At 41.7% G+C, this 24,846-nt stretch overlaps 1 protein-coding gene across 2 annotated transcripts in view; it reads right to left on the bottom strand.

Annotated features, from left to right (window-relative positions):
* RTN4IP1 (reticulon 4 interacting protein 1) overlaps positions 1–24,846 on the bottom strand; it is a 43,082-nt gene that overhangs the window by 5,903 nt on the left and 12,333 nt on the right. For both annotated transcript variants that reach the window (XM_084622632.1, XM_084622633.1), the window contains exons 5-8: positions 23,719–23,767; positions 21,309–21,445; positions 19,206–19,389; positions 16,659–16,751 (exon numbers count right to left, since the gene is read on the bottom strand). In XM_084622632.1, coding sequence (XP_084478758.1) covers positions 16,659–16,751; positions 19,206–19,389; positions 21,309–21,445; positions 23,719–23,767 — 463 coding nt within the window. The remainder of the gene's footprint in view (positions 1–16,658; positions 16,752–19,205; positions 19,390–21,308; positions 21,446–23,718; positions 23,768–24,846) is intronic.

Below are 24,846 nucleotides of genomic sequence, written 5' to 3' on the forward strand. Positions count from 1 at the left end.
AGTGATATCTAACAGCTTCTCCCCTCCCACACTTCCAAGTTGTATGTAATAACTAACTAAAACACAGTGACCGCTAACCTTGGACACTAATATAGTCATCTATGGTCCAAGGCTGTGAGAAAGCAGATGGATACACTGATTCTACCTTATGTTCCACACATTAATATTTGGAGGAAGAGAGGTGTTTTACACATTTTTCTTCATTGTTGACAATTATTTATTTCATGTTCAACTCAATACACACACACACACACACCCACCCACCCACCCACCAGGTTCAAAGGCCAGATTTTTAAAAAGGTATTTAGGCACCTTTGCGGATATTTGAAAGCATCTATGGTCCTAACTCCCATTGGAGTCAGTGGGACTTAGGCACCTAGGTGCTTTTGAAATTCTCACTAGGCCCCCACCTTTAAAAATGCCTTAGGAGTACAAAGCCCATACTTGTTCTCATAACTCACTTCAGGCCAGTTTTTAAAAGGTATTTATGTACCTAATTCCCATTTAAACCAGTGGAGTTAGGCAGCTAGATACCTTTCAAAATCCCATCCTTTAAATCCGTACCTTTAAAAATCTATGTATAATATACATGACCAAGAAACAACTTGTACCAACAGCTATTTTGACATCTTAATTTTGCAAAATGACAGGTTTCAGAGTAGCAGCCGTGTTAGTCTGTATCCGCAGAAAGAACAGGAGTACTTTGACACCTTAGAGACGGTCAGGGTTCCCTCCCCACTCTGAACTCTAGGGTACAGATGTGGGGACCTGCATGAAAGACCCCTTAAACTTATTCTTACCAGCTTAGGTTAAAAACTTCCCCAAGGTACAAACTTTGCCTTGTCCTTGAACCCTATGCTGCCACCACCAAGCGTTTTAAACAAAGAACAGGGAAAGAGGCCACTTGGAGATGTCTTCCCCCCAAAAATATCCTCCCAAGCCCTACACACCCTCTTTCCTGGGGAGGCTTGAGAATAATATCCTAACCAATTGGTTACAAAATCATCAAAGACCCAAACCCCTGGATCTTGAAACAATGGACAGATCAGTCAGGTTCTTAAAAGAAGGGTTTTATTTAAAAAAAAAAAAAAGGTAAAAATCATCTCTGTAAAATCAGGATGGAAAAATACTTTACAGGGTATTCAGATTCAAAACACAGAGGATCTCTTTCTGGGCAAAACCTTAAAGTTACAGAAAACAGGAATAAGCCTCCCTCTTAACACAGGGAAAATTCACATAAAACAAAAGATAAACTAATCTGCCTTGCCTGGCTTACCTATACTGGTTGCAATATTGGAGACTTGGATTAGGATGGGTTGGAGAAGATGGATTTCTGTCTGGCCTCTCTAAGTCTCGAGAGAACAACCAGGTAAACAAAAGCCTCTCCCTCTCCCCCAAGATTTGAAAGTATCTTGTCCCCTTATTGGTCCTTTGGGTCAGCTGCCACCCAAGTTAGCTGAGCTTCTTAACCCTTTACAGGTAACAGGATGTTGCCTCTGGCCAGGAGTGATTTTATAGCACTATGTACAGAAAGGTGATTACCTTTCCCTTTATATTTATGACAGAGACTAACAAATTTATTAGAGCATAAGCTTTCGTGGGCTACAGCCCACTTCATCGGATGCATAGAATGGAACATATAATAAGAATATATATATATAGACACACACACACCCTTTCTGTGTGTGTCTATATACATATTCTTACTATATGTTCCATTCTATGCATCCGATGAAGTGGGCTGTAGCCCACGAAAGCTTATGCTCTAATAAATTTGTTAGTCTCTAAGGTGCCACAAATACTCCTGTTAATTTTGCAAAGTAATCCTATATACAGTTTTCATATCTCCTCCAAATAAGGTGAAGCAACCACATTCGCTGTCCCCATCACGGTGTGGAAATCAACACTGCTTCGCTCTTCTTATTTATACATATTCCTCCCATCTCTTGCTAATGATCACATTCCAGCTGTACCCATGGAGGGAGAACATTAGCTTCTTCTGAAAACACATCTCATTGACAGCCAACAAGGGTGCTAGAAAAGGCATCACATATTGAGCCCTCTTCCCAGAGGCCAAGATAACAAGCTCTACAAGAACACTACCCAGAGGGTGATCTCACACCTTGATGCAATATTCCTTCATCAATGGGCTGGCCATGATTATCTTAATGGAAAGAAAGATTAATATTAGCTGGTTCTGCATCTAGCTGATGCAGTGATCAAAATTTAAAGAACAAAGCCTTAAACACCCTGTTTATTATACTAGAAAGATGTGCATCATTTATAACACCCTGTTGATAAAGACAATTCTCCTTTGCGAGAAGCAGCTATTCATTTTTCCCCCCAATCTATGTAGCTGAATACTTTAAAAATTCATAATTACTCTCTCAAATTCCCATATTATTCAAAGTGGTCGCCATGTTAGTGTATATCAGCAAAAACAATGAGGCGTACTTGTGACACCTTAGAGACTTCATGAAGTGGGCTTTAGCCCACAAAAGCTTATGCCCAAATAAATTTGTTAGTCTTTAAGGTGCCACAAGTACTCCTCATTGTTTTTGCATATTATTCAAATATCTCTAAATGCCAAAGGTATAATGCAACAACAACCAACACAAGCAGCTTGCAAATTTCAGAAGCAGTAGCTCTTTTTCAAGCTTCTAAGCGAACAGCCCCCCTCCCTCACCCCCAATTTTACCAAACTGCAAAGGTTCATTTTCAGAAACGCAGCCCGGGAAATGAGTGCATAGCACATCTACCAGTGAAGAGGTCCATATATGCACTTCCCAAGCAAGGTTTTGAAAACTGGCCACATTCTCCACCCCCCACAGCTGCACAACCCTCATATAGTAGCTGAAAGTCCTGATGTAGGGTCCTTCACTCATTCCTCGGCATATTTTCAGTTCATATGATTGATATTAAATGCCCTACAGCAGGGGCGGGCAAACTTTTTGGCCTGAGGGCCACATCGGGTTTCGGAAATTGTATGGAGGGCCGGTTAGGGGAGGCTGTGCCCGTACCTCTGCCCTCATCTCCCCCCCCCCCCCGCTTCTCACCCCAACAGCCCCCCTGCCCCATCCACCCACCCATCCCCGCTTCCTGTCCCCTGACCACCCCCGGAACCCCTGCCCCTGATTGCCCCCCCACTGCCCCATTCCCTGCCCTCTGACCACCCCGACCCCTATCCACACCCCCGTCCCCTGACCACCACCCCAAACTCCCCTGCCCTCTATCCAACCCCCCCGCTCCCTGCCCCCTTACCGCGGCGCACCGGTGGCTGGCGGCACTGCAGCTGCACGGCCCAGAGCGTTGCGCGGGTGTAGTGTAGTAAATTGCTCTCCATAACTGCTACCAGTAGCACATTCCTACGCGGAGCAGCTTAATACACTACGCTGGCAGCATGGCCCGCTGAAGCTGCGGGGGGGAAGGAGGGGGACAGGGACCACACGGACCACAGTGCGGGAGGGACTGGGGCTAGCCTCCCAGGCCAGGAGCTCAGGGGCCGGGCAGGAAGGTCATGCGGGCCGGATGTGGCCTGCAGGCTGTAGTTTGCCCACCTCTGTCCTACAGCAAAGCACAAATCTGCAATAAAGAATTGATCTGTGTGACTGCAAAAAGCCAGGACATTAGTAATCAAAACAACCTATTATGCCACAGTAGTCACCTGATTTCTTACTCAGAGAAGTCAAATCAGCAGTGCCAAGTGGAAAAGCATACACGACTGGGATGTAAGCTCCCGCCCACACACAAACAACTTGGAAGAAAGGATCAGAATTAGTATATTTGATTCTCCCCTAAAGCCATTGTGCTAATATATATTCACCAGCTGCATCAAGTGTGCACACTCTGGTGTGACAAGGTGGGTTAGGTAATATCTTCTGTTGGTGAGAGACAAGCTTTCGAGCTACTTCAGGTCTGGGCTCTGTGTAGCTCGAAAGCTTCTCTCTCTCATCACCAGAAGTTGGTCCAATAGAAGATGTTACCTCATCCACCTTGTCTCTCTAATATCCTGGGACTGACACAGCTACAACACCACTGCATACCACACTCTGGAGTGTGAGTTTTACCTGGCTGGACAAGGGGAGCGACACAACTGGTTTTCTTTGCAGTGGGATGGAGAACTGGCAGAGGGGGCAGTCAGATGCTGCATAACACTCACTACTACCCAATATTGGAGCAACTCTGACTGAGTTCAAGACTAATTTAGTTTTGTTATGCTGGTCAGAATCAGTGCTGCCCGAGTGATCAACAATCTCAGGGACAGGTAGGGTGACCAGATGTCCCGATTTTACAGGGACAGTTCCAATTTTGGGTCTTTTTCTTATATAGCCTCCTCCTACCCCGGCCCAATTTTTCACATTTGCCGTCTGGTCACCCTAGGGACAGGGAGGTAAAGCAATAGTGTCTTTGGCCATGCTGATGGGGTGGATCAAGCAGCTGCTGTGACTTTGCAAGGGAAATGTAGCATCAACAGCAGTGGCTGTCCTCCATTGCTTTAGCAGCAGCAGGGTGGGGAAAGAGCAGGGAAAATTCGCTAACTTGTTTGTACCGAGCATGGTTTGAGGAATCTGAACTACCTATAAAAGTTATTAAAATAAGATCTATTTGCCGAGCTTCACTTCAGTTTAAAACAAAGAGAGGTAGACTCCTCAGAAACACACAGCACAAAACCACTGATTAGCCCAGGGGGAGTGTGGCCTGTGGCAGGGTGAGGCTATCAGAATAGTAATCAGGAAAGGTTGGAGCTCAGCTATGATCCCCAGATGGAAGCACAGACGAGCCATTTACAAGGAAAGGTACAATAAGGATAATTCCAGACACCAACACTGGTTATATAAAGATTTCAGAACAAAAACAAGACTATTACCCTCCGTAGACCCAATATACGTTTTGAACTATGAGTGATTACTTGTATCAGATTATAACACTATGTCTTAGGTTCTCAATATATCACAAAATTCACAGCACATTTTAAAAATGGTGCTCTAGGGGATTCAGAGGAATCCCTAGCCCAACCTGATAGAATGCAAAACACTGCATGTATCACTGCCACCAAATGGTCACTGCTCATATGCTCCATTGTTAGAAACCTCTGGTCTGATTTAAACACTGACCCTAGGCAATGCTCTAGAGACATGAATACTAAATTGATGATCCTGGCAATCTAAAGCATTAAAAAATTTATCTGGCCTGCTGATTAGCCCACTGTTTGGATAACCCTGAAAGAGCTGACCATATCACAGCACAATGAGTCATTTGGCCTTTACCATAATCAACTGACACAGATAAAATCTCTTCCTGTGAACAAGTAGGCAGGCTGGAGGGAGCATCCCTGTTTGCTGAATACATGATAATAAGTGGAGATTAACTGGATAATGCAAACACTGCCTATTTACAGCCACACATCAGTCCCCTGCCAATGGACACTTACTTGTTCAGGGAAACAGGATTAAATAATAAAGGCTGGGGAGAGAACGGATTACACCCACAACTACAGAATTGTTTATCTGAAAAAACAGATTGAGTTTGAATATTCTCTTGCTCTCCGTTCTTAATAATGTGCAGAACATTATAGATACAGATCCCTGGCCTCTTCAATGAGCTCCTTACGTTTTTTAAAAGGAGGAGGAGGGGAGAGAGAGGGGAAACCTCTTTGCTAATGTTAGTTAAGAGTCTGAAATGTATCAAACCCAGCTCTGAACTCAACAGGCTATGACTGAAATGCTGCATTAGGAGTCCACTCAGTAGTAGTAATTTTCAAACCGTTGGCCAATCTGAATCCTTCCTTGGAGGTCCGTATTTCTCTGATAAGAGATGCACTGGCCCTTTCAGTTCTGAAGTGAACAGACAAGCCTAAATCCTGCAGTCCTTACTCATATAAAACTCCCTAGGAGCTTTGAGCAAGAACTGAAGAATCAAACCCCATAACTCAAAAGCAATGATATTGCACTGGTTCTTTTCTGTGTTTCTACAGCACCCAGCACAATGATCCTGAGTAGGGCCTTTGGACACGAATATAAATGTTTGCTAACAATGCACTGCATACAAATATGCATATTTTGGGTTGAAATGAAGAACACACTGTAATTTTGAGACATGAAAGCATGACAGTACCTAGATCAGGGGCACTCGTTCTGTGGAAAGGGCCAAATTCCATTTGTAATTATGGTTCATGAGCCAAGATATAAATGTAGGACTCACTACTCCCCTCCCTGCATCCACAGTGAATCTCCCCTGATGTCAATGAGAAGTTTGCACAAAGATCATTAGTTGAATTGGCTTTGATGTTGCAATTAAAAATTTCATTTTTGTTTGGTACTTTATAGTCACTAAGTGGAAAATACGCTCACCTTTAGGAACACCGCTATTTCTGCCTTTTGTTTCTCTTCCTTCCCCATCCTCCTTTCTGTTTCTCTCCTTTCTTATGTCTGCATTTCCTTCCCTGCTGCATCTCTCAAGTCCCACCTTCCACAGCCTTCACTCCCACCCCCTTCTGTATTTCACCACTGAAATGATATGCAATGAAATAGTTAATGCAGACATGAGAAGTGTCATCAATAGGCTCTAGACTTAACATCATAGTGAGATTAAGGGGTGGGAGGAAAGTTCACACCTCTTGGAGGCACTGTTTGAAGTTGCTGTCAGACCCAAATATGGCACTTGCAGTGATTACTCGTGTCACATATTCAAGGGTAGCTTTGGAACCCAAAGGCTAGAAGCAGGATTTTTCTTCTTAATGAAATCTTAGAATCTCCAAAAAATATGAATATTATATGCACAAAAATACATTGAAGAGCTTGACCTCTCTGCCTTGATCTTAAAATAACTAGAGCTTCAGAAATGCCTAATGAAAAATGATCAAATATGAACACACATGCTCTGGTGGTAAAGACCCAGGAATGGGAGGGAGAAGTTCTGGATTCTATTTATTCCAAGCTTTACCAAGGACTTCTTAGGAGACCCTAGATAAGTCACAAACCTCTCTTTCTGCCTCAATTTCTCCATCTGTCAAATGGTAACAATACCTAATTCACAGGGTGTCTTTGCATAACATTTGTGTCATACACACTAGCTGCTCTTCTGGTATCTTTTAAAGAATTAAAACAGCCATATTATGTTTCTTAAAACAATATATTGCTCCTAACTGCAGTTATGATAGAGTAACACGTGATCAATAAAATTCTGATAGCAAAGTCCAAGTGAATCCAGTTATGTTTGGGGGTTTAAGTGACGCACAGGCTGTATTTGATCATAACAGGAGCAGCTTCCAGCACAATGAGGAGGAACAAGAGACTGGAGCCAGCCCAAGAGCATTGTGTTTGCCAGGCCAGGCTCGCCTCAATACAAGTTAGAGTGGCTGGATGTGGCTAATTTACCCCATGTTAAACACACTGGACTATGCAGAGGAAAGCTCTAATTGGTGTAAGGAAAAATGGACAGCTTCTCTTGTACAACTCTCTAGTCTAGTAGCAGGCAGTGGAAGCTGTTCTATATTGTATCACACACTCTTCAGTGTTACTCACTTGTGCTGTTAGTTTAATCTGACTGGTGTTATAAATCCCACACAAACAAGAAGTGAGAGCTGTTTGTGCAGCTGTATCTACTATTTATACTTCCCCTCTACATGAGTTTGATTTTTTTCAAGCAGAGGAAAATGTCTCCCCTTACTGGAGAACCCTCCTCTCCCCATGGTTTGCACACTCCCAGGGGCAAGGGCTGAGAAAATGAAACACCACACCATATTCAGAAGCTGTTTTGTTCACCACCTTTACCCATTCTACTGTAACTATTTTTAGTAAATCTAGATGTATTCCCTCTCCACCCCCCGAAGACAAGATCCCTGAAAGTCAGTGCTGATTAACCACAGAATACACAACTGCATCAGGCTAACCAATTGAGAGAGCAACACATTTGAGTAAGTGTCTGGTATCTGCTTACACTGTTCCAGGTCTAATCATGATTTATGTGAATCTGAATATTCAAATAAAGCCCAACACCTGTGTAAAGAGGGTACATTTTGAGTTAGCTTTGCTTATGGAAACTGTATTAATGTAAGCACTGAAGAATTTTCATGATCACCATGAGTAAGCTATACTATCTGAAAAGAGAGGAACAGATGAGTTTTAATAAAAAACAGAATTCACAGCATTTTATACAGCCTTAGCTACATGCAGCTCTAGAGTTCTCTCTCTCTCAGAACAAAACAAAAAACCCTACAAAGATGGGTTATTTAACAGAAAGTCTTTGCAACATCTCCCAAAAATCAATACCTCAGGCTCCAGCCAACCATCACGAAAAACTAATTAAAGTCAAGGCATCTCCACCGAGAACGCCTAAACATACAAAGCTAGACAGGGTGGGGTCAAGCTTTCCAACTGATCTTACCCTGGAGAGGGATGGACTCTGCAGAGTCAATGTGGGCTCTTATCCAAGTATTGTCTCAAATCCCTCTTCCTTCCACATGCAAAAACCTCTGACCTTAGTTCAGTTAGCTTTGGATGAAGCAACCACTAATCTGGGGATGTAAGCTAAAGTCCAAATCTGGCTGGTAACCCATCCACTTTGCATTGAGGACACGAGTTAAACCACTCAAGTGCCGATAGTCCTCCAACGCCGTGCCACAATTCCCCATGTGTCAAGAAGGACAGACAAGTACACCCACAATTCACTAGGAAAGAATCATAGTGGCTCAGCATACTGCAGCACTGAGAACCATAGGATATGTCCCCAAAAGCCCTAGAACATACACAGATGAGCGCAGCAGTGTGGACATAGCAACTCAAATGTCACTTTGCAGGGCGGCTGCTCAGAGCCAGCCTAGGGCTAACCAGCGTGTTCAGATCTGGGTGACATTCACCTCAGTTAACTCTAAAGTGAAGACAAATCCTGGGAGGCATGGGAACAAAATCATAAGAATTTTGTAAGTTAAAACCTTGGACTGCACGCAGAAACTATCAACATCAGTACAGACTATGGAGCACGGTTATCTGTTCCAAGCAAGGATCCCATTAAATACATGAGCAGAACACCTTTGTTACTAGCTGAAGTTTCTAGATAGTGTTAAGTGTAGACCCTGCAGAGCACATTGCACCAATCTGGCCATGATGGGATAAAGGCCTAAATCGCTGGTGCGTCCACATCCAAAAAGATACTGAATTTGTAGAGTCGTTTGGGATCCAAGATGCTATAGCAGAGAAGACATCTACAGCAATATGTGGCAGGAATGAAGGGGATGTTACCTGCAGATCCCTAATAAGAGGGGTGGGGAGCAAACAAATAAATAGCATGCACAGTGAACACATTCAGTCAAAAGGTTGCGGTTACCTCCACAAATGGTGCAGCAAGGAAACTGGCAGAAGGACAGATTGGATATCTGAACAGGCAGACAATCTGAGGGGTGTCAGGTTTGATTACAATATTGATCTGTAATTTGCCTCTTCAATTCTAAAGGCTGGCAATAATAATAGGAAATTATATTACATTTTTCCATCAGGAGATCTCAAAGCATTTTACCAAGGTGGATAAGTAGCACTATCCTTATTTTTCAGATGGAGAAACTGAGGCACAAATTGGTTAAGTGATTTGTATAATGTCCCACAGCCAGGAATAGCAACGATGTATCCTGACACCCTCTCTGGGTCCTGGTCCATGACTAGAGATCCTAGACATTACAGTAATACCAGTAAATAGGTTAGTAATCGTTATAATAAATCCTTTGAGAGATAGATTCAGTCATATGAAAATTCATCGGTCCCCGACAGAATAGTTGAGAACTGCAGCTTTAAGATGCAAATCTCCTTCCTTTTCCAAGGATTTTGCCTGAGGGAGCAAGGTGCTGTTTATTTTGGGAATGCCTTTTGAAACAGATGTTTTATTTATTAAACAACACACTATAGATGCAAACTGAGATATGCTTCTGAAGCTTATTCTCAGCACAGAGAGGAATTATTTGAAAAGTTGGGAAAACTCTGATCATTTTTAAGTAATTTAAGGAAATTAAATCACTTTTGTGACACTGATGGCTCAAACTTACTTAGAAAAAGCATTCAAACTTGGCACGTGTATAGCCCATCAACATCAGGACAAGTGACAGACATGTTAGAATTGTGTAGTATATAAATAATAAAGGCATTTGAAAATAATATGCTCCGTGTGCGGTATGCTATTTTCTACTAACTTCAAACTATGCATAGAGGGCCAATACACCAGACACACAGTTAGAAACAGATGTACATCTGGCTATCTAGAGGCTGAAATATGTAACATCTGTTCAAATCAGCATAGTTATTTGAATGAGTGGTCTCCATTATGAATTTAACAACATTCACATAAAAACACTGCATGGCTTCCCGTGGAGAAGGGCATGTGGGGAGAGTGAAGTGTTTTGTTTTAAGATAAACACACCTTACTATTTTCACACTGGGACTAATTTCATACTGGTAATTCACACACATTTTCTTCTTCTATGTTAAATATAACAACACTGAAACAATCAAAGGTACTTGGAATGTAACCCCTCATATTGAAATAACAGCAATTCCCTTAAACAGTGCTACATTTTCAGCATAGATACCTCTTGCACAAACAAGGGGATATTTAAGTGTCTAAATACCCAGCTGTATGCACAAGTTGTAGTAACCAGGCAGGCAGATCATAGTGGTCCCTTTTGTCTATCATTATGGGATCATTAAGATCATTATATAAGACTGTAATTTCCCAATATTCTGCACAGTTTTAATATGGGGTTTGTGATCACATGAATTCCTCAATGCTAACTGACAAGAGAGTTGCAGGAATATCTTGATTCTGGTATGTACTTTGTGATTCACCAAAAAATATCACGTGTGTTCTTAAATAAAAGGCAGGCTCACACTGCTCATTAATGTCATCGTGAAATATATGTACAAATACTATGTCAATAGTTAACTTTATATACTGAAAATATGGTTTTAAAATCTGCATCAAGGCAGGGGTGAAACAAAGGTTTTCCTCCAAACAGGAGGTAAGAAATGTCTCTCTCTTGGCTCATAAATTAAGCATTGAACGCTAACACAATGGAAGCTCATTTCCATAAAATGTCAGAATTTAACAGAGAGATGTGAAGCCAACAAGGAAGGAACACAAAGGAAAAATAGATCAGAGGTGGTTATCCAAAGACAATAAGCTCTGGCAGTGAATCTAGGAAGCAAAAAAGACACCCCATAATCCTCCATCTAGGAAGCAGGTATGAAAACGAGATCACAACCAGCCTTAGCTGAAATGCTGCATAGGACTTTCAGGGCGAGAAACTTCTTTAGATGGGACATTAGCCATTTAAGTTAAGTGTAGTCTCGAGAAAGCGTGTTATGATTTTGTTTTGTATGTAAACCATTTGTTTTGAATTTTCTTACTGTCACATGACTCTTGAATCTCTGATGATAAACTTATTCTTGGTTTCATTACAGATATATCTATCAGTGCTGTGGTATTAAGCAAAGAGCTGGTCCGGAGTTGAATCGTACACGGTGGTGTGTGCACAGTTCCCTTGGGGACAGCAGACCTGGTATTTCTGTGAGTGTTCAGTGGATATGGGGCTGATCACTACAGGGGACTCAGGAACGTGGGTGCACCTACTGCTAACCTGCAAGGCAAAGTAAGGGTAGGCATTGTCCAGAGGAAAGTGCTTGGGTGGCTAACAGGCTCATGGTGTCCTGGACCCGATTCCCAGTCCAAGCAGGACTCCCTCATGCCAAAGACAGGGGGAAACATGGTGAGTCACAATCCTGGGTACCCTGACAACAAAATAAAATTATACATAGATAAATGTAAGTTGCTACACTTAGGGAAGAAAAACCCAAGGCACAAATATAGAATGGGAGATAACTGGCTTGGCAGCAGCACTGCTGAGAAAGATCTGGGAGTTGCAGTGCATCAAAAGCTCAACATGAGCCAGCAACATGATGCTGTTGCAAAAAAAGCAAACACAATTTTGGGTTGCATTAACAGAGACATGGCATGCAAGACACGGGAGGTGATAGTACCATCTATTCGGTTCTGGTTAGGCCTCAGCTGGAGTTCTGGGTCCAATTTTGGCACCAATGTATAGAAAGGACGCAGAGAACTGGAAAGGATCCAGAGGCAAGCAACAAAGATGATCAAAGGGATGGAAAGCAAACCATATGAGCAAAGGCTGAAGGAACCGGGTATGTTTAGTTTAGAAAAGAGATTAAGGAGGGGACATGATAGTGGTCTTCATATACTTGAAAGGTTGCCATAAAAAAAGATGGAGAAAAGTTGTCCTCTGTGGCAAGAGAGAACAAGAGGCAATGGGTTCAAACTATAACATAGCAGATTTAGATTAAATCTCAGGAGAAAACTTCCTAACGGTAAGAACAGAAGGACCATGGAACAGACTGCCTAGGGAGGTTGTGGAAGCTCCTTCACCAGAAGCTTTCAAAAAGAGGCTGGATAGCTATCTGTCTTGGATGGTTTAAACCAGGGGTCGGCAACCTTTCAGAAGTGGGGTGCCGAGTCTTCATTTATTCACTCTAATTTAAGGTTTCGCGTGCCAGTAACACATGTTAACGTTTTTCGAAGGTCTCTCACTATAAGTCTATGATATATAACTAAACTATTGTTGCATGTAAAGTAAACAAGGTTTTTAAAATGTTTAAGAAGCTTCATTTAAAATTAAATTAAAACGCAGAGCCCCCCAGACCGGTGGCCAGGACCCGGGAGCGTGAGTGCCACTGAAAATCAGCTCGTGTGCCGCCTTTGGCAAGTGTACCATGGGTTGTCCACCCCTGGTTTAGACACAACAAATCCTGCATCTTGGCGGCGGGGGAGTGGGGGGGTGTTAAATTAGGACAGGGTTACACAGAATTGCATTCACCCCTATGAAGGATAGGTCCATGAATGGCTATTAACAAGATGCAACCTCATTCTCTGGGTGTCTGAGTGCCAGAAGATGGGAGTGGATGACAGGGGATGGATCACTCAATGACTGCCTGTTCTGTTCATTCCCTCTGATACACCAGGCACTGGCCACTGTCAGAAGACAGGATACTTGGCTAGATGGACCATTGGTCTGACCCAGTATTGCTGTTCCTATATTCTTATGCTGATTGAGAACCTGATCCAAATTCCCCATTGACTTCAATGGACAATGGCATCTGCATGTCTAGCCTCCATATGGCTCATTTATTATAAACTAGTTTCATAAACAAATATTATTCATAATTTAGTTGTGGGATGTTTTGAGACATATATATCCCCTTCCCCCACCCCCCCGCATTTCACATTTCCTCCTCCAATGAATCGATGATCACTCAATTTGAGGGGACCAATGTGTACAGACAACAGAATTACATGATATTAAAGTAGATCCAAATGGAACAGATATGGGTTTTATACAATACTTTTCATATACTGCATTTTACAAAGCAATGAGTTAAATACTGTTAGCATAATGACTATGTAGATAAAACATTATTTGACACTACAGCCGGTTTTTGTAGAGACACAGAATAAAAGACTAAACAAACACCTTTATCCTCCTACCATCTAACAATAAAAAGGTACATCAGGACATCCTTAAATGTATGACATACATTTTAAATAGCATTAGCATCCCCTGTCCAGATTATTAGGCAGATGAATACAAATTAAGCCTTTTCTCTATTGCATAAACAGATATTTCCCAAGACACCTTCATGGGCATATTCTGCATTTTTGTTTTAAACATAAAGCAGGAACAGAACACAAATGTGCTGTGACTGGCCAAGGGTCAGGACAAGCAGTAACTAGGAAGACAAGGTATTTCTGCTCCTTATTAAACTTTGATTTGTTGAGTGTGGTCATGCAAGATCATAGGAAGTGAAGCATCTGCTGTGGGTTCTTTCTAGGCTGCAGATTGTGCTTGAAATGTTGGATGCAATGCCAAGTGAAGTGGTGTGAAGCTGCAGCCAGGAGCGCTGTCATAAAACACTACAACCCATTTATTAATACAGCCCCTGTGTAGCAGTAGTCTGAGGTAATATTCTCTGAAGTGCTGACATACTGGCGTATTGTGTATATGGGCAGAACAGGAAGTGCACCTTATCCTGTGTGCCTGGTCAACAGCACTAAAAAGGTGAATAGCAGCAATGAAGTGGCACAAAGATCATTCAGGAATTGGGAAAAAAGGACAAAACTAAAAATACCAGTTTCTGGAAGGGGAGGGGGAAAATATATAGTGGAGAGAAAGGAAATCCAAATGGGGACATAATTTGATAACCTACACACTTCTAGAAGAGGACCAATCTTTTAGACCCAGGAGTGTGAAATGGCCTGGAGAGTCATGTTCTAGAATCAACAGGGCACAGGGGCAGGTTCTCTTCCTTGTGCTGCTTCGGCAGCACAAAGGCACTAGGCCCTGGTCTACACTAGGACTTTAGGTCGAATTTAGCAGCATTAAATCGATGTAAACCTGCACCCGTCCACACGATGAAGCCCTTTATTTCGACTTAAAGGGCTCTTAAAATCGATTTCCTTACTCCACCCCTGACAAGTGGATTAGCGCTTAAATTGGCCTTGCTGGCTCGAATTTGGGGTACTGTGGACACAATTCGACGGTATTGGCCTCGGGGAGATATCCCAGAGTGCTCCACTGTGACCGCTCTGGACAGCACTCTCAACTCAGATGCACGATTGTTTGCCGTTGCTCTGATGCAGGGAGGGGCGACTGAGGACATGGCTTACAGGGTTGGCTTCAGGGAGCTAAAATCAACAAAGGGGGTGGCTTTACATCAAGGAGTATTTCAGGCAGGACTTCACGGAGGGTTCCAATAAGAAATGGTGCACCTAAGTTATTGTTCTTATTGGAACAAGGAGGTTAGCCTGGCCTCTGATTGATACATGGCTAGATTTACCTCGCTGCACCTTCTCTGTGAGTGACTGCAGTGTGACCTAGAGGAATGAGTCCCCTAGACAGGGGAGGGGGGGAAGCAAATGAGTACAAAACAAGTCTGGTCTATTTCTTGTTTTGATCCACTCCATCTATCTTTTACATCTTTGGCTGGCAGCAGACGGTGCAGAAGGACTGCATGCCATCCACATCTCATGGCTGCTCGGCAGAAGATGGTACAGTACGACTGCTAGCAATCCGTATCGCCTGCCTGCTCACCATAAGACGGTTCAATAGGACTGACTGCAGGACTAAAGAGAATGACCTGGTCAAGTCACTCCAAATTTAGTCCCTGCGCCCATGTCTGCCCAGGCGCTCCCAGCCGACGTGGCCAGGAGCACCTCGGATACGACGAGGACAGCTACCTGTCATATTGCACCGTCTGCTGCCAAAAGGCAATGGGTTGCTGCTACCGTGTAGCAATGCCGTACCGCGTCTGCCAGCACCCAGGAGACATACGGTGACGGTTACCTGAGCAGGCTCCATGCTTGCCGTGGTATGGCGTCTGCACAGGTAATTCAGGAAAAAAGGCGCAAAACGATTGTCTGCCCTTCCTTTCACGGAGAGAGGGAGGGAGGGAAGGGGGGCCTGACGATATGTACCCAGAACCACCCGCGACAATGTTTTAGCCCCATCAGGCATTGGGATCTCAACCCAGAATTCCAATGGGCAGCGGAGACTGCGGGAACTGTGGGATAGCTACCCACAGTGCAACATTCCGGAAGTCGACGCTAGCCTCGGTACTGTGGAAGCACTCCGCCGAGTTAATGCACTTAGAGCATTTTCTGTGGGGACACACACACTCGAATATATAAAACCGATTTCTAAAAAACCGACTTCTATAAATTCGACCTTATTCCGTAGTGTAGACATACGCTAGGAAACTGTCCACAGCATCTCTGTTGGAGATTTCCCCACTGGGGGTGGGGGGGAAGTCCCCAAAAGGTGCAGATACGGCAAGGCCAGTTCTTACAGCACCTCATCTCTCAGCGTGGGGGGATGGAGGGGAGACAAGTTACACTGTCAGGAGAAGCCTCCCCATCCTCTCTTGCAGACAACTTGTAACAAGCTCTTAAACCTGGGAAAATTAGGAAAGTAATAGTACACTTTCCTCATCATTCCCCTTTTCTGATTCCACTGTGGAAAGCTTCATGACAATTGACAATTTAAAAGACAATGGAGCTTGATGAAATTATGTTAAAGTATCACTGAATTTTATACTCCTAAAAAGAGAAAAAAATACATACAAGATTCTCCAGACCACTCTGCCAATGCCCGTCAGCCGTGACCTGTAATACACTAAATATTCTAGCACTGTACATGTTGGGGTGGTTGGGTACATGGATAGAAGAAGCAGTCAAGTTCATTTTGACTGAAGAACCAACCAGGTGTCCCTACTACCCCAACACCCTTTTTTCATTTTCATTGTCAGAGTTCAGGCTAAACAATCACTTCCAGTGCCAAAAGTAGCTCATTTTGCCTGTAGCCCAGTAAATATAATGTCTGAAAAGAGTGGAAAATCCTATTATTAACACAGTAGGAAACACCAATGTCTACATTCTGTACACTGGGGCAAGAACTAAGTGAGAAGGAAAAGTTGAAGAGCAACAATTAACCCTCTCACTGAGCAGCTTGTAATGTTTTATTCCTTAACTGTGAATTATACACTTTTTAAGGCAAAGAAGCATTTATTTCAGCAATAATACAGTGGGTTAAATTACTGATTCTAACATACCTTTCCTGAATCAACCAGTTTTGCTATTTCATCCAAAGATTGGCCACTCGGTGTGAAAAATGCCCATCTATAATGGATTCCTTTACAGAGGTGCTGAAATGGACAGATCACACAAAGAGTTACAAAGAAACTCAAAATATGAACCACATATTTAAACAAGAGAGTCAGAGCCTAGCAAGGGATCTTAAGAAAAATGTGGGAAATATTTTCTGGTGTCTAAATGTCACAGAAGTACATGGACTAAATGTACGCACATGGATGCTGCGTCGTCACAATAAGATCAGAGTGAAATCCAGTGTCCAACTGCATGAGTTGGCTGGTTGTGATAAAAGCCTCATCTTCACAGCCAGAAAAGCAAGACTGCAGAGTTTACATCTTGTATAAGAAACAGTCACATGTTTACACACACACACACACACACACACACACACACACACAATGAATCCTGAATTTTGCTGGGGAGTCAGAGCCTTTCACCTCTATATAATCAGTTCAAATCCAGCCCAGGGTGGTGATGGCAGAAAATCATTACTGCCTGATGACTGGTTAGTGGCCCATTTGAAGTGGGTTGGTTGTCTGAGTCCAGCTCTCAGCTGACAGGCATACTCTGTCGGTGGCAGTATCAGTGGCTAAGAACCGAGCAGACCTAGAAAGAATGAGCTATTTGTACCCTCTCTCACTCATAGAGGCAGGGTTGAGGCACACTAGGGGAGCAATGTGAAAAAAGCTAACGTTGCTGCTATGCATCACACTCCTTGAAGAGCCAGCCACCTTCCGTCTTTGAAGCTGTCAATCCGTCATTCACTACTGTTAAATTAATTTTATTATATATTATAGTAAATTATACATTAAAATACATAAATTATGTTAAATATACATAAATAGTCAACTATATTATATACACACACACAAATATAGGCAGCCCTACAAGGTCAACCTGGGCTCTGAAAGGAAAGTCAGCTTTTTCTAGCTCAACTTCACTGCCAGTAATATAGATTCTGCAGGCCAGCTTTTACTCTTGGATACATCATGCAGAGACAGAACTAAAGGATCTGCTGAAAAAGAAGGTGTCATTTTTACAAGGTAGCTTTTCAGAAGATAGCTGCGTTTTAAAGCGGACACTGACAAACAGATAGGGGCCTACCCCTACCAATTTTGCTAGGAGAAAGAGGTGAATCAAAAAGGGGATTTTGATTAAAATTTCAGGAAGATCTCACATTCAACCATACAAGTCAGGAGTAACTCCAATGACTGAAATCTGGTTTGAGAACAGAATCAGGGCCTTGATTTTTCAAATACAATTGAAACGTGATACATGACACAAAATGCCTCTCATGTAAACGTGCAGAAAGCTGCATTGAGCAATATGGGTACAGCCTTCTTTCCAGGCTCGTACTTCACTTCATCATGAACAGGAGGCCTCCCTTTTAAAGGGTCAGTATTAGACTTGGGGTCTCATTCAAATATGCAACCACAACAACTGTAGAAAAAGCACTCCTTTGGAGAGCAAGGATTGCACGTTCAGGGAAAAAACAAGCCTTTAAAAAAATAAAAAGTTCACCTGTTTCCAACAGAAAGAAATTTAAAAAGTGAAGACAGAAAAATTAGGGTAACAATATCACCACTCAGAAACACAAGTCGGAAGAAAGGAAAAAGGAAAATAAAAAGTGTTTCCTAGCTGTCCTGTGGGAATTCTCTCCATTAGGGATGAAGACAGCGCATCACTGGAGCAAACAAACAATGTGTTGGGTGAAATCCTGACCCCAATGAAGTCAAAAGCAAAACTCCCATTGACTTCAATGGGGCCAGGATTTCATCTGTTGCATTTACTGTGGACATATCAACAGGACTTACTATGAAAAAAGTAGAATGAAAAACCTTAACTCAGAGGCACCCAAAACACTCCCACATCAGCCAGACAGATATCGGTTCTCACTCAACTATCACCAACCCAGTATGTGGAGGTGTGGCAAAGTACCTTGTTCTCCTCAGCAGACTCAGTCCTTTTTAGCCTTGGAGACACCGGCTTGGGCAAGGCAAATCCTTACAGGTAGCACAGGGTCCGGTTATTCCTTTCCCTGATCAGTCCCTTGTGTTTGCTTTCCTTCCCTGCTGGGGAAGGAGTGCAGCCTCCCTTCCTGGAAGGGTTCGGTGTCTTGCTGCCCTTAGTCTACTGGCAGCTTCCCTGCTTCTCTCACCCCCCGCCCCCCCACTTCCACGCCAGGGAGGGTTTAAAAAGGTCTGAACCTAATTAGCTCCCTGGCAACCCCTTTTCCATCTGAAATTTATTTCCGCTTGGTTCTCCTCAGTGGACAGGGAGAGGCCTTTTAATCCCTGGGACTAATTACTACCCCTCCCTTGTTTGTACTTGTTTGTCCTGGGTTTACCACAGAAGGAAAGGGAAAAAAAACAGTTGGAAGAGTATAAGCATGCCTAACTAAGCACACAGGAATGAAGCAAAAAAAACGCAAAACATATGTACCAGGAAACTGACTGCATCCAAACTCCTTATTACATGGAGTTAAAGCATCTATTTTGTTACTGTACCTTTACAGCTTTGGTTCCAATCGTGACTCCTGTTTGTAGCATGCCATCAGCTACTCCAAGCCTGTCCACATTCAATAGAAAGGGTGTTACCAAAGTAACATATGTGGCTCCTGACCATTTCTTGAGGAAATCTGGAGACCATTTTTCAGTGGGTCCACCAACATTATCTAGGATGAAATCAAACCTGGAAACAGGGGGAAAGTATGTTTGAAAAGCACGGTGTTGCACTGAAAAAATACAGAAACAGGGCAACAGTCTTATAATTAACTTGTTTATTCCAGGGAAAAGGTGATTCTAAGCAGAGATTGACTACAGCTGAAATGTCCATTTGCAGATGCAAGGCATTGAAACAATCTGTGCACAGGAATGTAGCATGGAAGACCCAGACTTTCAACTAAATCCTAGTTCACTATAACTCAGCCCCACTGTACACAGAGATTGTACCTATATATTACTCGTCATTCACTACAGACAGGACACAACCATCACACGCTGATCTCAGGGCCAACTAACAATCTCACTGTAGCTAAACTGAATACCACCCTAATTGTTTAGAGTCACTATTACTGTTACATTGGCCTACACATGCAGCAGCATCTAGGGTATCTGAAAGGCAAGCTGCGTCCACACTCACTATGGTGTGCAGCTACATGTAGCCGTGAAAGGCTCTGACAGCAGGGAAAGGATCCAGCAGCTCCCCTCTGCTGGGGCCTTTCACTGCAGTGAGGAAAAGGCTCTGTTAGGGGAGAGGCAGAGGAGCTGCTGGAGTGCTTCACTGCGGCGGGAAAAGCCTCCCACGATGGGGAGACAGCAGGACACTACAGTGCAAAAAATAGAAGCGTAGACAGGAGAAGCAATGCTTGTGCATGTAGGGTTCAGACATGTAGGACACTCTACTCACCTAAGCAGTGTCTCACCATCTACACTGCTATTTATACCCGTGCTAGCTGGGCGTACTGTGTCTGTACTTTACATACTGCTGCAACTGTAGACCCACCCATATTCTAGAGCTTTGCATTCTTCTCCCAAGTAATATTTGCTTGAAAGTTTGAAGTTCAAACTATTTAGATTCAAATATAATTATCACAATTTATATTTGAATAAGTCTTTAAGAAAAAAACAAGCAAAAAATCCTTAAGGTGAGAATTCCTATCAAACTACTAATTCCAAGGAAAACTCTGAATGAAACATTTTAAACATAAATGTATTTGTCTTGAAACATTTGTTATTTATCTGAGACAGCTGGACTAGACTTCCAGAAAAACTCAGTCTATTCCCAGCTCTGCCGCACACTTGCTATCAGACTTTAGTCATGTAACTGCTCCATGCCTCAGTTTCCCTTTTTGTAAAATGAGCTATTAGAGCTTACTTACCGCACACAAACTTGTAAAGCTTAATTCATTGTTTCCAATGTTGTTCCAGCTGTGCTGGTCTCAAGATATTACAGGCACAAAGCGGGTGAGGTAATATCTTTTATTGGAGCAACTTTGGTTGGTGAGAGAGACAAGCTTTCAAGCTTAGAGCTCTTCTTCAGGCCTGCTACAGCAACACTGCAAACATTACCGAATTAAGCTTTGCAAATCCTGTGTGAGATATGCCAACACCAAAGGTTCATTTTACAGAAAGGGAAATTGAGGCATGAAGCAGAGCTCTGTATAGCTTGAAAGCTCGTCTCTCTCACCAACAGATGTTGGTCCAGTGAAAGATATTACCTCATCCACCTTGTCTTTCATTAATGTTTGTAAGCGTTTTGAGATCCTTGGAGGGAAGCTGATATAGTTGTGGAAATCATTATCATCATTCAAATGTGTTTAAAAGAGTGAGCTCTTCCCCATTGACTTAATCTTATTTTTTCTGACTTAATACTGCAGAGCAGTCTGTATTTATGATACTCACTTCACAGGCCACATCCAAAGGGGGAAGGGCAGGGAGCTTGCTTTAGAAAGTAAGGCTTTGCAAACAGGAAGGCTCAAAACCCCAGAGGCAGGGAGTCTGCCAGACTAATTTAGGATTCCAGCAACACAAAAGGTATATGCAAGGGAGTCTGCTTGTTGCCTATGTCCCTACAGCACTATATACATATTTAACTGCATTAGTACATACAGTGGTAACATTTTCAGTTGCTCTGCTACATCTCCAGATTTGTAATCAATCACATCATCTGCTCCGAGCTTTTTCACCAGGCTACTGGCATCCTGAGAACAAACTGCTGTCACATGACCACCCCAAGCTTTCATTAACTATAAAAAAAAAAAAACATAAAAAATTCTAAGGTTTAAAAATTATTTAAACAGTGAAAACACCTGAGAAGACCAACATCTCATTATCAACAGAATCCAAATAAACATCTGCAATACAGAGGGGGTACAGCAGGTGCACTGTGTTACTGTGTAGGGCAACTCACTAACACACAACTCCATAAATGGTGTTTAGGATATGCAGTTATAATAATTTTCTACTCTGATGCCTCTTACAGATCTTAGATACCAGGCTACCTTAAGTAAAAGGCTTTGTGCCTTTCAAAGTTGGCCATTTGGACAGTTAATTCTTCAGATGCTGCTGACTACCTAAGTATGCACTTGGCTGCTAATATACAAAGTGCAAACCTTCCATCAAGGTAGATAAAAATAAATGATTTTTTTTTAATTTTGAGTCAGATTTTTTATTTCTTATTTAAATTATAATACATTTTTATTTTTAAAAATAAACTTATTTAAAATAAAATCTGAATTTAATACAAAATATGTTAAGTTGTAAAATTATGATCTCTTAAAACATTTAAATAAAAAACAAATATGCCGAATCCCTAAGCCTCTATCAAAAACTTTGAGTTAAAGGCTCTTTTTCTAAATAAAGAAAGCATCAGGGGAAAAAACATCTAAATTTTGAGCTCAAGCTTTGTAAATATATCAGAAAAGGTCATGAACACTATTCAAGACTTGTTTCGTTAATAAAAATAAGATTTATATGCTATTTTGTGTGTTTAATTAAATTCCAATGACCATCCTAATGCAGCTTGTCACAAGTCACGAGCAAAAAGATAATTATCTAGTAAATAAGCAATATATCATTCATCATTTTCTAACATACTAAGAATGTACCATTAATAAGAATCTGAAAGTATTAAGCTATATAATCAATATATATAAATATGCGTAAATAGATATATATATAGTTATAGTGTACCCTCCTAGGTATAAAAAAAGATGTACCAAATCTAGTGTAAAGACTATTTGGTTGTAAATCAGCTCACTAGAAACAATAATCTGGCTATGTGGAAATTTCAAAGAGCAAAAATTTATAGGGGAAGATGGCTGGTTAGTTTATAGTCTGCAGAGCTGCTAAGACAGAAAGGAATTTTGCTAATAATTTAATTTACCCTCTGTTGTATACCTTATTCTCACTCTTCACTACAATATCTTCTTTGATATTTGCCAACCATAAACTTAATGCAGGAATGAATTATTCTACATGATGACAGGTAGACATCATAACTACTCAGTGGCAGGCTCAACCTTTCTTACTGAACTCATTTAGCAACTTGCTTTATCAAGGTTTAGGCAGATAGTGTACCACTGAAAACTCTCCCATGCTCTTCTAAAGGCTATTACATTTACAACTTTGAAATCTGAAAAAAACACTTTGTGGTGCAATCATCTAAAATGTGTTTGTTTATACTCTGAAGACAAAGATACTTGAGTATAACGGGACACTGCTTTCAATCAAAAGCCCCAAATTTAATGCAAATGTACTCAGAACAAGTTTCAAGATGAATAGCTCATTAAAAAACATCTCCTCTCCCCAAAGTTTAGAACTGTTGAGATTAAAAACTGGAGGAAGGGGAATTGCATTCTAAGCCACTACACTATATTTGATGCACATAAAAATATTAACACATTAAGAAGAATTTACATCAGAAAACAAAAAACAGTTTGCTGAAGTCATTATCAATTTATACCAGTTTATTCCATTTGGGGGTGAGAGAGGCAGAAAATCTAATCAAAACATATAACAGATTTCAAGTCACATGGAAATTGGAGTCTCCTTCCCAGTAACTAAAGCCTTGAAGTGTAATCGTTCACTTCCTACACCCATAACCTCTCTGCCCCTAAAACCGACTCCTTTCTAACTTAGACTAAGATAATAAAGTAGATGGAAATGATAAATCTCAAACTATTTTCATATTCTCTTACCTTTGGGCTTGCACTGAGATCATTCAGTAGCTTGCTGATTCATAGAATCTTAGAATATCAAGGTGGGAAGGGACTTCAAGAGGTCATCTAGTCCAACCCCCTGCTCAAAGCAGGACCAATCCCCCATAGTTGCCCCAGATCCCTAAATGGCCCCCTCAAGGATTGAACTCACAACCCTCGATTTAGCAGGCCAAGGCTCAAACCGCTGAGCGATCCCTCCCCCCCGATTCACCACCAACAGCCCCCACCTCATTTCCCTAAACCTTGATCATACAGTATTTTTATAAAGGCCTCATACTGGGCTTATTGTAATACATCACCTGGATAGCAAAGGTACCAACTCCACCTGAAGCGCCGAAAATTAATATTCTGTAAAACAAGAGCAATTCCAATTGATACAACCTAACTGCACAGCAAGACAATTCCACTATGTAAGAATCCACGTGAATTAAACTAATGAAATACCCAACATACACAAAGATTCCTTGGTGATCCTATTTACATGAGGGGGGGGATTACAACAGGGAGATGAACATGAATGTAGAAGAGAAGCGGCAGCTAGGACAAAAGTCTGATGAATGCAGCAATCATAACAAATACCTAGGGTTATATTTTAGAGAAGGTGCCAACATGTCAGCTTTTAAAAAAGTGCAAAATTTTAATAACACCCTACTTGAATGTCTCTTACAGATTTCAGATACCAGGCTATGTGAAACTAACAGCTCTGTTTCTCTTTCAAAATTGGTCCTTTGGACAGTTAACCTTTCAGATGACTAAAAATGTGAGGCAACACTGTCGACTTACACTTCTGTGCCAATAACACTATCTTCCAGTACAGCAAGGCAGCTCTTTGCCTTGTTCATATGAGTTTTCCACTAATCCAGCAGTGGAACCATAGGCCAATAATATTTTCATCAAGAGACAACTTAAAGGAAGCACTATTTCCACACTTTCTCCCCAAAAGAACTGAATAAGGTTAGCACTTCCTAAGTTTGGACCCATACTTTATGATCAAATTTTCATTGGTTTTGTGTTGTGACATTTCCTTTACAGAAAAATCAATTGTCAATGTAAACCTAAGAGAAAATATTTGTTTAAAGTGGTCGTATTTACAGTATTGGGACATTTTAGAACTCATGGAATGTAGGTCACATTATTAAACTTTATAGCTGATTAACAGAGGGAAAAAAAAACGTGTAATGAAGTAGACTAGGCAAAAATAATTTTGAGGCTGTACTAAACCAAAATACATTTCTTTTCTAGAAATGCTACCGTTAAGGTGAGCAGAACTCCGCTAGTTTTCATTTATAATTGGAAGAGATTACAGAATAGCAAACACTGAGAATGAGCAAATACGATAAAGATCAGAGCTACTGCATCATAAAACATGTTTTTCATTTATTTTGACAAGTGTACGTTCATTACACCTGTGTGTAATAAATACCTCA

This window comes from Lepidochelys olivacea, assembly GCF_965140295.1.
Source record: "Lepidochelys olivacea isolate rLepOli2 genome assembly, chromosome: 3".
Lineage (NCBI taxonomy): Eukaryota > Metazoa > Chordata > Testudines > Cheloniidae > Lepidochelys > Lepidochelys olivacea.